This window comes from Rhipicephalus microplus, chromosome 10, assembly GCF_043290135.1.
Source record: "Rhipicephalus microplus isolate Deutch F79 chromosome 10, USDA_Rmic, whole genome shotgun sequence".
NCBI lineage: Eukaryota > Metazoa > Arthropoda > Arachnida > Ixodida > Ixodidae > Rhipicephalus > Rhipicephalus microplus.
The window spans coordinates 67550041-67563684 of NC_134709.1; the positions used below are offsets into that span (position 1 = coordinate 67550041).

The 13644-nt window shown below is 45.2% G+C and overlaps 1 protein-coding gene across 4 annotated transcripts in view; it reads right to left on the minus strand.

Moving 5' to 3' along the window:
* The window catches only part of gpp (DOT1 like histone lysine methyltransferase grappa), a 92619-nt gene extending 79288 nt beyond the window's left edge, over positions 1-13331 (minus strand). For 3 of the 4 annotated variants that reach the window (XR_012886542.1, XM_075875780.1, XM_037433707.2), the window contains exons 1-2: positions 13143-13331; positions 12787-12827 (exon numbers count right to left, since the gene is read on the minus strand). Coding sequence is in view for 3 of the 4 variants with exons in the window: in XM_075875780.1 (XP_075731895.1) it covers positions 12787-12827; positions 13143-13211 (110 nt within the window). In the remaining variant the exon portion in view is untranslated. The remainder of the gene's footprint in view (positions 1-12786; positions 12828-13142) is intronic. The other variant, XM_075875781.1, reaches the window with a different exon arrangement.
* Positions 13332-13644: the final 313 nt, after the last annotated feature.

Consider the following 13644-nt stretch of genomic DNA (forward strand, 5'->3'; position numbering starts at 1 on the left):
CACCTGGATATGGGGACTTCCTAGGGAAACTTGTAACTCAAAGGCACACGTCGAGATCTGTCTGTCCCAAACGTTACCACTGTTAAACTGGTGCGGCATGTGAGGAAAACGCGGCGATAACGTTTTATCTTGCAAGTGGTATGATGGTGGTTTCGATTGATTGATATATAGGGTTTAACGTCCCAAAACCACTATATGATTATGAGAGACGCCGTAGTGGAGGGCTCCGGAAACTTAGACCACCTGGGGTTCTTTAACGTGCACCCAAATCTGAGCACACGGGCCTACAACATTTCCGCCTCCATCGGAAATGCAGCCGCCGCAGCCGGGATTCGAACCCGCGTCCTGCGGGTCAGCAGCCGAGTACCTTAGCCACTAGACCACCGCGGCGGGGCGATGATGGTGGTTTCTCGGTTTCACGCTATAGATGCTTATCTTCAACTCCGACATTTTTTTTTATAAGCTCTCCTTGACCCGAACAAGGTCAAATTCCACGGTACGGTCGAGTTTCGTAATGGCGCATTTCTAGCCAACCAGAGAGAGGACGTGTCAGCCGCCCGGACCGACCAGTGTTGGCATTATGGCAAAATTCCAACAACAGTGTCCCGCAGTGCTATGCATCGAATTCCGCCATTCGTTAAATCTGATTGACTCGAAATTCCACCATTACAAATTGACATAGTTTGATTGTGCCGGGAATCGCACCCTGTGGGATCGGTGGGTGGCACACAGATTTGCGCAGCATTCGTGCTTAGAACCCTCCTGGTGGCGCTGCTTGTTTCGGCTTTGGTTTCGGATGCAACAAAACGGCTCGCTGCAAACCTCGCGAGCCGATTTGAATTGTTCAACATGAAAGGACCAAGGGGGATGAACAGCCGAATTTCGTCTTGTGAGCTGCGAGAACGAAATAAGGCGAACGTCTCAAATACAAGAGGGGACTCTTTTTTTTTTTTTATGGAAGGGCGATCGTTTCTTAGTTAAACCCATTCCAACGAATCCAGCACGCAATTCAGCCGGGGGAAAGCATGGCGGTAACCGATTGTTTGTCACTTAACCGTAGCGTCGTAATAATGACAAATAAAAACAAACCAAAGTGAACAAAAAATCACCCTCTGCGTCCGACAGTAAGAGTGATTTTTCGTTAACCTAACTTCATTTCGATTGGCGTCATCGTCACCACACCACAGTTAAAATGACCACCAATGGCCGCTATGCTCTCCTTAGCTTGCATTCCCCTGGAATATGATTTGGCGATGTACCACCGATCATTCCATGATGGCAGAAGGTGCGCGTGCCACCAGAAAATACATCGTATAGGCACTGCACTTGAGCGCCAGATTTTCCTCTGGTACCAATACTGCGAAACTCCAGGTCATGCGCCACCCGAGAGAACGCCACCTTCTTCCGTCGAAAAATAAACAAAAAACGGGGTTTTTATTTCGACGGCGCGAGCACACGACGCGGCATCCAGAAAAAGATAAAAAAAGACAGAACGCTCACGTAACCAACCAGTTATAAGACGTTTTACTTCTTTTTTCTATGCCCTCGCTGCCACTATAGCAACAACATCGGCAGTAACCAAAAGCGACGACCACGCAAGGTCGACTTCCTGGCGCCGGTATACACACAAAAAAAAAGAAAAAAAAAAACACGCCACCCTGGGAGTCGCCCCTCCCGGCCGTCTTAATAGTGTATGCTGCGACCGGCTTGGTTGATAGTTTACGCGCTGCATAGGGGACAGCGGCCACTTCCTCGATCGAGCAGTTAACGCGGCTCGCACTGCGCGGCCCCTGCAGAGCCATGCCAAAAACGAACGGCAGTTTCTCAAGTTGGAAGGCGTGCCGTAACCTTCGGGCTGGAAGAACGCGACCGTGCCAGCCAGCTAGTCGGGCACGATACCACAAGACAGTGCTTAGTTGCTTAAACACCACTTTCGCACAAATCAAATGCTTGCAGTGGTTAGACACGTTATATATATATATATATATATATATATATATATATATATATATATATATATGAAATAGATGATCAGTGTTTTTCTCGCTACCGTAATAAAAATTATAAACTTCGAGAATAGTGCAGTATAGGACACAAAACAATTAAAATATTTATTTATACCTAACAGTTTCGGCTAATGGACCAGCCTTGATCCTCCGCAGAAGGCTGGTCCACCAGTCGAAACTGTTAGGATTAAATTAATACTTTATTGTTTTGTTTCCTATTCTGCACTATTCTTGAAGTTTATAATATATATATATATATATATATATATATATCATCACCATCATCATCAGCCTGACTACGTCCACTGCAGGACAAAAACCTCTCCCATGTTCCGCCAGTTAACCCGGTCTTGTGCTTGCTGCTGCCAATTTATACCCGCAAACTTCTTAATCTCATCTGCCCACCCAACCTTCTGTCTCCACCTAGCCCGCTTGCCTTCTCTAAAAAATCCAGTCAGTTACCCTTGATGACCAGTGGTTATCCTGTCTACGCGCTACATGTCCGGCCCATGTCCATTTCTTCTTCTTGATTTCAACTATGATATCCTTAACCCCCGTTCGTTCCCTAATCCACTCTGCTCTCTTCTTGTCTCTTAAGGTTACACCTACCATTTTTCTTTCCATTGCTCGCTGCATCGTTCTCAATTTAAGCTGAGCCCTCTTTGTAAGTCTCCAGGTTTCGGCTCCGTAGCTAAGTACCGGCAAGATACAGCTGTTATATACCTTCCTCTTGAGGGATAGTGGCAATCTACCTGTCATAATTTGAAAGTGCTTGCCAAATGTGCTCCACCCCATTCTTATTCTTCTTGTTACTTCAATCTCGTGGTTCGGCTCCGCGGTTATTACCTGCCCTAAGTAGACATACTCTTTTACAACTTGAAGTCCACTATTACCTATCTCAAAGCGCTGCTCTTTTCCGAGGTTCTTGTACATTACTTTCGTTTTCTGCAGATTCATTTTGAGACCCACCTTTCTGCTCTCCTTGTCTAACCCCGTAATCATGTTTTGCAATTCGTCCCGTGAGTTAGTCGGCAATGCAATGTCATCGGCGAAGCGCAGGTTACTAAGGTACTCTCCATTAACTCTTATCCCTAACTGTTCCCATTCTAGGCTTCTGAAAACCTCCTGTAAGCACACGGTAAATAGCATTGGGGAAATTGTGTCCCCCTGCCTTACACCCTTCTTGATTGGTATTCTGTTGCTTTCTTTATGAAGCACTATGGTAGCAGTTGATCCCCTGTAGATTTCTTCCAGGATGTTTATATATACTTCATCGACGCCCTGATTCTGCAGTGTCTGCATGACGGCTGATATTTCTACTGAATCAAACTGAATCAAACGCCTTCTCGTAATCTATGAAGGCTATGTATAGTGGTTTGTTATATTCTGAGCATTTCTCTATTACCTGATTGATAGTATGAATGTAGTCGATTGTTGAGTAGCCTGTTCGAAATCCTGCTTGTTCCTTTGGTTGATTGAATTCTAATGTTTTCTTTACTGTGTTAGCAATTACCTTTGTAAATAGCTTGTATACTACGGAGAGCAAGCTGATCGGCCTGTAATTCTTCAAGTCCTTGTCATCTCCTTTATTATGTATTAAGATGATGTTAGCATTCTTCCAAGACTCTGGCACTTTCCCCATCAGGAGACACCTCGTAAGCAGGGTGGCTAGCTTTTCTAATACAATATGCCATCCATCTTTCAGCAGATCTGATGTTACTTGATCCTCACCAGTAGTTTTGCCTCTTTGCATGCTCTCCAAGGCTTTTCTGACTTCTTCTATCATTACTGGTGGGGTCTCATCTGGGTTACTGCTAGTTCTTATAGTATTAAGGTCAGGGTTGTCCCGGCCTCTGTAAAACTCCTCCACTATTTCAACTATCCTATCCATATCGGTAGTTATTTTGCCTTCTTCGTCCCTTAGTGCATACATCCGATTTTTTGCCTATCCCTAGTTTCCTCTTTACTGCATTAACGCTTCCTCCGTTTTCCAGAGCCTGTTCAATTCTCTCCATGTTATACCTTCTTACATTGGATACCTTACGCTTATTAATCAATTTCGAAAGCTCTGCCAGTTCTATTTTGTCTGTTGTACTTGAGACTTCCATGCTTTGATGCTTGCTAATGAGATTCTTCGTTTCCTGGGAAAGTTTGCCAGTGTCCTAACTACTGTGCCTCCAACTTCCGCTGCACACTCCGTAATGATACTCGCCAGATTATCATTCATTGTATCTATGCTAAGGTTGGTTTCCTCACTAAGAGCCGAGTACCTGTTTTGAAGTGAGGCTCTGAATTCCTGTACTTTCCCTCTCAGTGCTAGTTTATTGATTGGCTTCTTGCGTATCAGTTTCTGTTGTTTCTTTTTCAAGTCTAGGCGCATTCGAGACCGTGCCATTCTATGGTCACTGCATCGTACCTTGCCAACCACTTCCACATCCTGCACGATGCCTGGGTGTGCACTCATTATAAAGTCTATTTCGTTCTTATTTTCGCCATTAGGGCTCCTCCATGTCCACTTGCGGTTTCCTCGTTTTCGGTAGAAGGTATTCCAAATCCGTAAATTATTGCGTTCTGCGAATTCTACTAGTAGCTCTCCTCTGGCGTTTCTAGTGCCGATGCCATAATCTCCTACTGCCTGGTCTCCTGCCTGCTTCTTCCCTACCTTTGCATTAAAGTCTCCCATCAGTATTGTATACTGTGTTTTTACTTTACTCATTGCCGATTCCACGTCTTCATAGAAGCTTTCAACTGAAGCGTCATCATGGCTGGATGTAGGCGCGTAGGCCTGTACCGCCTTCATCTTGTATCTCTTATTCAGTTTAATTACGATACCTACCACCCTTTCATTATAGCTATAGTATTCCTCTATGTTGCCAGCTATGTTTCTGTGAATTAGGAAGCCCACTCCTAGCTCTCTTCTGTCAGCCAAGCCCCGAAAGCAAAGAACATGCCCATTCTGTAGCACCGTATAGGCCTCATCTGTCCTCCTAACCTCACTGAGCCCTATTATATCCCATTTAACACCCTCTAGCTCCTCGAACAGTACAGCTAGACTTCCCTCACTAGATAACGTTCTAGCGTTAAACGTTGCCAAGTTCAGGTTCCAATGGCCGCCTGTCCAGATCTAGAGATTCTTAGCACCCTCTGCTGCGTTGCAGATCTGACCGCCGCCGTGGTCAGTTGCTTCGCAGCTGCTGGGGACTGAGGGCCGTGAGTTATTTGACGTATGCATGCGGGAGGTAGTGGCGAGATACTGCACTAGGGTGGCCAATCCTTCTCTGGGGAGAAAGTGCGTTCCTGGCGGTGGTTACCGGTGAGGCCGCATCCCAGGCCTCGTAATGCAGTTCCATCACCACGCGGATGTGCAGCGATGGCATAGTGGTTAGAGCATCCGCATCGCATGCAAAAGGTCCGTGGTTCAAATCCCGGTGCCGCGCAGTTCCCAACCGGATTGGTGAAAATATACGTATAAAAACAACAACGACATACCACAAAGAGAGTCGGGTCCACATTTTCCGCGCAATAGCGCTAGCGAACTGCGCTCGAATACGCCGTTCGCAGCAAGTGTCTAGCCGCCATTAGCTGGGTAAGCTTCGTGGCAGGAAAGCTGGCTTTCCCTGTTCTAAAAAGGGTCCATCGCTCATCGTTTACAGAAAACGAGGACAGAGCTGCACAAACGGAAGCGCGACACTTTCGACTCAATGTATTCGAGTTGACAGAATAGAGAGGAAAGAAACAAATTTACGTAATTTTGCAGTTGCATCGGAGTAATGGATGAATGAACGAACGCGACGATAGAAAGCGATGATTCGCTAGCGGAGTCACTTAAACAGACAGAGCGTTTGGTCATCAGGAGAACCATTGCTCAGTCTAAGTGGTGCAGTATCATACGAGACACAACTTTGAAAAAAAAAAAATGATGACGCGAAGCGTAGTTCTAGTAGATTATTTCCCTTCCCTTTCTGTCGGCTTTCACGCAGGACCACTTAGTGCAATGCAAAAGCCGATAGCCCGTCCCACTTTCACTCTTTTTTTATCTCTTTCTGCTTGTATATATCATATATATATATCATATATATGATGAAGGCCGTGCCACGGCCGAAACGTAGAGTAAACAACTATCAAATTTTTGTAAGTGTGCTCCTTTATTTTTTAATTATATTTCAACCAGACCCACTGAATTTCTTTTTTGAATCATATATATATATATATATATATATATATATATATATATATATATATATATTCACCGCCTAATGTCGACGTTACGTTACACAATAATAAATAAGATGCGTCGCGTAGATTGTTCGGTCACATTAGGGTCTTCCAGCAAGTTACGAAAAATATGGTACGCAAGGATACGTACCATACCGCTACTCTTTTCCCGGTCGTTCACCTTTTACCAGTGGATGCACCTCAACCACACACCTCAACCATGCGCACGTTAGCATACAGCTGGCGCACGTAAAACTAAAGGTAGCACGGCGCGCGGTGTTGAGCAAAGGAAGGGATGCACAGATGGCTGGCGCAGGAGGGGAGGCTACAGACGGCGACGGCACATGTCTAGCCCGTAGTATAACATGCTCCGCATGGAAAAATCTCTCTTGCACAAACTGTATACTTAATTTCCAGTGAAACCAGGATCCCGACTAGCGCCAACCATAGGCACCATCCCGCCGGTATTGAACACAGACTTAAAGTCAACATTTTTAGGTTTCTTGGTCATCCCTTATACCAGGTTATACAAGCTTTCATCAGCTTCTTGCAAAAACGTTAGCACTCAAGTCTCCTTTTGTGCACGTACTAAATGCAAAATCATGGCGTGTCTGGGCATGTAAATCCTCTTAACGTTCATGCCGCGATATCACCGATTGGTCATTCGATCTCGCAACTTAAAGGGACACTAGAGGCAACTATTAAGTCCACGTTGATTTGTGAAATAGCGGTCCAGAAACCTCGTAGTGTTACTATTGTGCCAAGGAAGGAACTATCTTGAAATAAAATCACGTTTTAGTGATTCGCATCGCGATAGCGCACTTCAAATTACCTGCCTCAAGAATCGGACCGACCGGATCGACTCGCGTCACTGTTGCCGTGCACAACAGTGCCCGGCTTTACTGCGCTAGTAGCAGCAGACCGAAAGCAGCGGGAGCCACAGTAGCAACAACGGCCATTGATCAATTTCCCACCATTGGCTCCGAGATTGCAGTCGGTTTTTGGTTCAACTGCGGCTAGAGGGCACCACCTGTACAGTGCAACTATGTGAAAATTTAATTTTTGAACCACTTGCGCCATTCTCCATAGTAATGTTTGGCAGTTCTTTTTTCTATGAATCAAACAGAAACGAACAAGCAGTATTTTATTGTGTCTCTTGATTCTCGGAAGGTTCTATATTTAGTGCAGCTAGATCGATTACTAGTGAATAATTGTAGGAGGTCCGTCTGATGTTATCGGAATCCCTTTGAGAATTTCCTACTGCGGCGCATGTGCTCTTGCACTTACCTAAATTCCTCGGTAAGCTGGGCACTGTTGTTGATAATATTGCCATTTTATGTGTTGTCATACATTGAGCTTTCACTCTGACGTAAATTGTTATTTGACTTTAGTGTCCCTTTATGGCGAATTACATGATCATGCGACTATTTCATAAGACGTGATCAGCGGGTACTGTGCTCGAACTTGGTTAATACATATGTACACAAACCTCATGTTGGAAGCACATGCCATTGTCACATGATGTCGCCACTTGGTCAGGTGAAATTGCAGGATGAGGTTTCTTTTATGGCCTTGACATTGAATTAGGTCAATTTTTTTTTAATTGGACGCTAAAGCCACGCTACACCAATTTTTCCTGACATCAAGCCTGAACACCGACATTCGCTGGATGTTCAGCTTCACAGGGCAGGCCAATGCTTTTGCATTTTTAGATGTTGCATGACCAGCTTAGCAGCCTTGCTTTGAGGTATGTTCATGTCTAATTAATAATTGTAGGAATTTAACGTTCTAAAACCACCATATGATTATGAGAGATGCCACAGTGAGGAGTTCTGGAACTTTTAATAAAAACAAATATTTGGATTTAATGTCCCTAAACAACCATAGGATTATGAGAGACACCATAGTTGAGGGCTCCGGATATTTTGGCCAGCTGGGGTTCTTTAACGTGCTCCTATATCCAAACACACGGGCCTCTCTGGGAACTTTAACCACAGGCGGTTGTTTAACATGCAGCCTCAAGCATTCTCGCCTAGATGGAAAATGTGGCTATGGCGGCTGGGATTCCACACCACAACCTGCAGATCAGCAGTGAAGCACCATAACCAAAAGACCACCGAGGAGCGTAGGCGCATTCAGGCAATGCGCGATGATAACTGTGCCTTGAAGTGAAGCACGAGCAAAACGGCGAAAACTGATGCCCCTGAACAGTGGGTAAGACGCCCGACACGGGAGTGCCCTGTTGAAACTAGGAGTTCGATTAACGTGCGAAAACTTTCAGGAGCTCAACTTGCAAATGGCACACCGAATATCTGTAAACCTTGGGATGCGAGCCTTGCTACATAAAATTATCAGTGCCCAGCAAACATTCTTTACATTGTGAAAGAGGGTTCGGGTGAGCGTTGGACAAGCAGTGTATACGTTTCGCCCCACGAGATACTGCATTAGTAAATGAATAGACAAAGAACCTAAGCCCCATAAAATATGTTGCCCAGTGCTAAAGTGCAGTGATCCACAAAATCAGTTTTGTTTTCAATAACAATGAAATGGATGCATCATGACATTAAGTTAGCTTGCTCCATTCCTCCGATTACTAAAACCACCACATAGACGAACTGCCGGAAGAAACCCACAAATCATCCTTGTTTTATTTCTGATCTTTTCTTATGGATCTGAGCTTTTCTGCTACAATAAACACTATCACAAAACACTTTACTGTTACTACACAGTCGGCAAATAATTTTCCCGGCACTGCAACGAAGAAGGACAACAGCACTTGGGCTGGCAACACAGCTGCAGTTTCAAATTAAGATACTTCGATTTCCATAACCCTTGCGTCACCTTATGACTAAAAAGAGTGTTGCAGATTTTTACAGGTTCGTAAATATGGGTCAGAGCAAAGAGTTTTCTATATATACACTACAGGGAACTCTGGCACTAGTGTCTATGGGAGCTTCAATGCATGGCGCTTCAGCGAGCATTGAAATTATGGGTATTACACGGATTTGCCTAGTCTACGTACTTTATGTTCCTTTGGGCTTCGCGTGGCTTGAAGCTGCTTTGCCACGAAATAGCAATCAGCAAATGTTCAACAGTTGCATTTCACCGCTTTAATCTTTCAAGCTCACCATTTCAAATCAAGCCCCGAAGTTTAAAAGGGTTCATTTTTTCCTTTGAAATGAAAACCAAACACAGCAATAAACAAAGCCACAAGTGTGATTCGCCACCCGCAAATACAAAAACTCGGCAAATCTGTGCATTACCATCATTCTTGTGGTCGCTAAACAATCGGAGAGCCACCAGAGTCCCCTCTAGTTAATTTCAGAAAACTATGTGGGTCAGAGAACTCATTTCTGTGAGGCCCTTGCACATTTGACACATAAGTGGAATTTAAAACATGGCAAATAGAATGACAAAGAAGCATTGGACATGCACGTTTTCCTATTGGTAGCTAAACATTCCTCTTGCACACAAGATAGATAGAAGGACTGATAAACTTTTTCGTCTGCCTGCACATTGGTTTGAGGTCACTAAAACACCAGCTAAATTTGTAATCAACACCCAGCATCTCCACCAATTCAAATGAGGTTCTTTTAAAGGCAGGAGTTGTGACAACTGGACCCAGGCTTCATTACCACAAGGACTAACTAGCCGCACGGGTAGAGGTAGCTCGTCGTAGCCTCTTCTCTCTTGGTCAAGCCGCATGTTTACTACTTTCATTACAGTAAATGAATCGCTAAAAGAAATTAGATAAATAGATAAGTGGGGTTTAAGGTCCCAAAACCACCACATGATTATGAGAGATGCGGTAGTGGAGGATTCTGGAAATTTCGACAACTGCGGTTCTAAAGAAAGTGCACCCAAATTTGAGAACATGAGCCTATAGCATTTTTGCCTCCATCAAAAATGCAGCTTTCGCAGCCGGTATTCAATCCCGCGACCTGCAAGTCAGCAGCTGAGTACGTCAACCACTAGACCACCCCCGCAGGGCTCACTAAAAGGATTAAAAATGCTTAACTGAGATCACTGTAAACGTACATTATCCTAGATTCACACATTGAACACCGTGTAGCTTAATGCCTGCAAAGATTGCCCATCCTGCATATTTATCGTCGTTACCAATGTCAGAATATAAAATTTCTTGTTTTCCACAAACAATACCAACACAGGAGTCAGACAGAGCTGCACTGTCTTTTGCTGAACTCCATCACTTTCTTATCATCGACCGTCGGTGGCGGCCTGACCTCATTGATAACGCTGGCCACTCGGACCACTGACAATGTGGGAAAAGGCAGCGCCAAAACAGAGGCAGTGATGCCCTGAACAACATTCCGATTGACGCACATTGTTGACCAAACAAATAGAACTGGACGCTTAAGCTTCCTACGAAAGCCTGCCCACCATTGGAAAAGCCAACTAGCTCCAATTTCAAATACCACCAAAAACTAGAAACCATGCACACATAAAAGTTAACATAGCCCAGCAAAACTTTAATGCTTATGTAAAACTTCTTAATACCGATTACTAAAACAAATTTTGTGCTACACATAAAAGTACAGCAAATAAATGCACTGAATGTGCCCCTGCCCGTTATATGGCATTAGCTGTAGCAGAAACAACACTCTGCCAGAAATTGCATAAATATTAATGGTTATCGGCATACAACTGCGTTACTAGAGATACAAGTGGAGTGAGTCGCATGTAGTTGCTGACCTGAAAACAAACTAACACGTGGAATGGAATAGCCTGGAATAAATAAAAAAAAACTATTGCACTGAGAATGTGGGCTGCAAACGACCCAAGTGCATGTAGCTGCAAAAAACAAACTACAAAGTAACACTATCTTCGGATCACAGTTAATCTTGAAAGACTGTTGTTTCACCTGTAGGTGGTGTTTCACCCCGCAGGCGCCCCTCCCCTCCCACTATTTCCCAATCAAAAGGCTTCAAAGACCAACAAGAAAAAAACTTTGCCAGAGTTTTGACGAAATATCATGAAAATTGTAGAACAAAACTAAACTTTGTCCCTTTCATCGAAAACTGGACAGATCCAGAAGGTATGCTGCTGTTTTGACGAGCAGCTGATTCAAAAAACCTAGTTACATCTTTTTTTGTAGACCCAACATATCCCAGATATGTCTTGCAGCAAAGTAAGAGCCTAATTGCAGCATACTTAAAGATCGTTAAGGCACTTTAGTCGTCTCCATGGCTTCCTCATTCATGCAGGTGCCAGCAACACTAAGAAGTAGGCAGCTGCGGTCGTTTCTAATTCTACGATTCTGTTAATAGCAAAAAGGACAGGGGAAAGAAAAAAGTTGCTGTGGAATGTATACCGCAGACACCAAGTGTGAGCAGCAACCTTTCCGCTTAGTCTACAATGCTGTCTTTTGAGATGGTAACATTTATGCAAGACACATCGGCGTCAATGAGATGGATCACTCGACAGATGCCTTAAACAAAACACCCTTAGAGCCGTCATTCTTGCGAGTTTCACAGTGACTGCCTCAAAAATCTTGTGGAGAGAAAATGCTACTGGAAGTAATTGCTGATCAGGACTTTCCAATGATTGCATTTTGTTTACAACTAATTGACAATCTGCACCACTAAATCACAGCACACACACAGGAAATACTATTTTCCACCTGAAATCGCCACGTGTCCCAGTTTTATGGAACAGATGCGCACACAAATCTCGCCTTCGACGCATCTACTTTTTCTCGCACAATGTCCGAGCTGCATTTTCCTGCAACTACCACGCACTTCGGTATCCTTCACAAGAATGGTCCATTCCTTACGTGCGTACATAAATGCGACAAAAGAAAAGCACTAAATTCGAACGAAAGCGACACGTTCAGAACCAAAACAATCGGACGATCAACCATTTCTTGCGCGACACCAAATCATTGCGCAACAGGACGACGACATCGATGACGTCACGATGAATAAAAAAAATGAAGTCGTTCTTACTTTCGCTAGGCTGCGACAAAAACTATGCGTGACGCTCTCTAAGCCGGGCGGTTTTAACAGGTTCGGTGCTGGCTGCAAGCTCGCAACCCTCGATCAAACACAATACGAATTTTTCGATGCGCGCCATCAAATAACCAAGCATCGAAACGGCGAACAAACATCTGCCGCGAATAGGCAGGTGCGTCCAGGTAGCGACGAAGTCGACGACAAGAACGTAACAGGCAGGAGGGCCGGCGAGTAGCCGCTACGCGCTACACTGTATCGTCACAGCAGAAAAGACGATTGTTTACGATCGGCGACGCAGGTGCAACTGAAGCCCGCCGTAGCGCTTACACACCAAGAGCTACAACCTTCATGCATTGCTCGTAGCAAGCGACGCGTGAAGTCAATCACCTGCCCGAGCCGCGCCGATGTGCGACCGCCAACCAAATCCGTGCGCGTCACCACTCAAGCTGCCTCGGCACTGCACGCAAGTTCACACGCACGCACAGAGGCGCGCGCGAGCAGGCAAGCAAGCCGCTCCGCGCGGATAAACGCCACGCTAAGCGGCTACGACATAGTTGTAAACGTGAATAGATGATTTGGCCGCGCAGACTCACCGAATCGTCTCGACAATTTCGATGGCACCGTCATGCTTGTCCTGCGAACGGGGCAAAGAGAGAAAAAAACACACACACATAAGACACGGGCATCATCCCGTCGGGCCCGCAGAGAACTTGCGGGGTTGGGTCTGAAACGAGCCGATGACATCGACGCGTCAATTATAAACAGCTGGGCCGTGAAATTTGAGCCGATCGGCTACTACGTGCGGACGGGCACGTATTCAAGTCGCAGTATCGGAGGCTCGAAAGCGAGCTTAGGCCTAACCCTCCAATGGGACCCGCAGAGAGAGAAGGGGGCTACTGCTATCCCTCGGTAGCAGCACTTTTTCCCATGGACGATGAAGGTTACTTACCGAGGTGGAAAGTGGCCAGGGGTAGACCGCCGGCTCGGCGCCGGCGGGGCTGTGGAGCCGTAACTCCATGGATGCTTAATCGACGACCTCGGGTCGCCCGGAGACGACCGCGATGGTGCACAGGGGCCGACGGCCATGGACTGCCTCCATGATCGCAAGCGCCATGTGTGATAGGCTGTCACGTGACGAGGCAGCGTCGGCTCGCTATTGGTCAGCTTGCATCCCAACCCCCTTCTTTGCGTAGAGTTAAGTAACAACACAAACAACATCACCGTTCATTTGCTACCAAAAATTGAGTCAGTATTTAACCACTTAGCTGTTTTAGCGCCATCTGTTAGGTAAAAAAATAAACAATATCGCTTTTTTGACAATACATTATAGTTGTATACGTTTACATTGTTGGACGCTTAAGCTTTAAAAGGGCCATCTTTGTTAACAAGATTGTAGTGAAAATTAGTGGAGTAGCTGTGCTACACTCTTTCTCTGTCTGTTTGGTTCCATC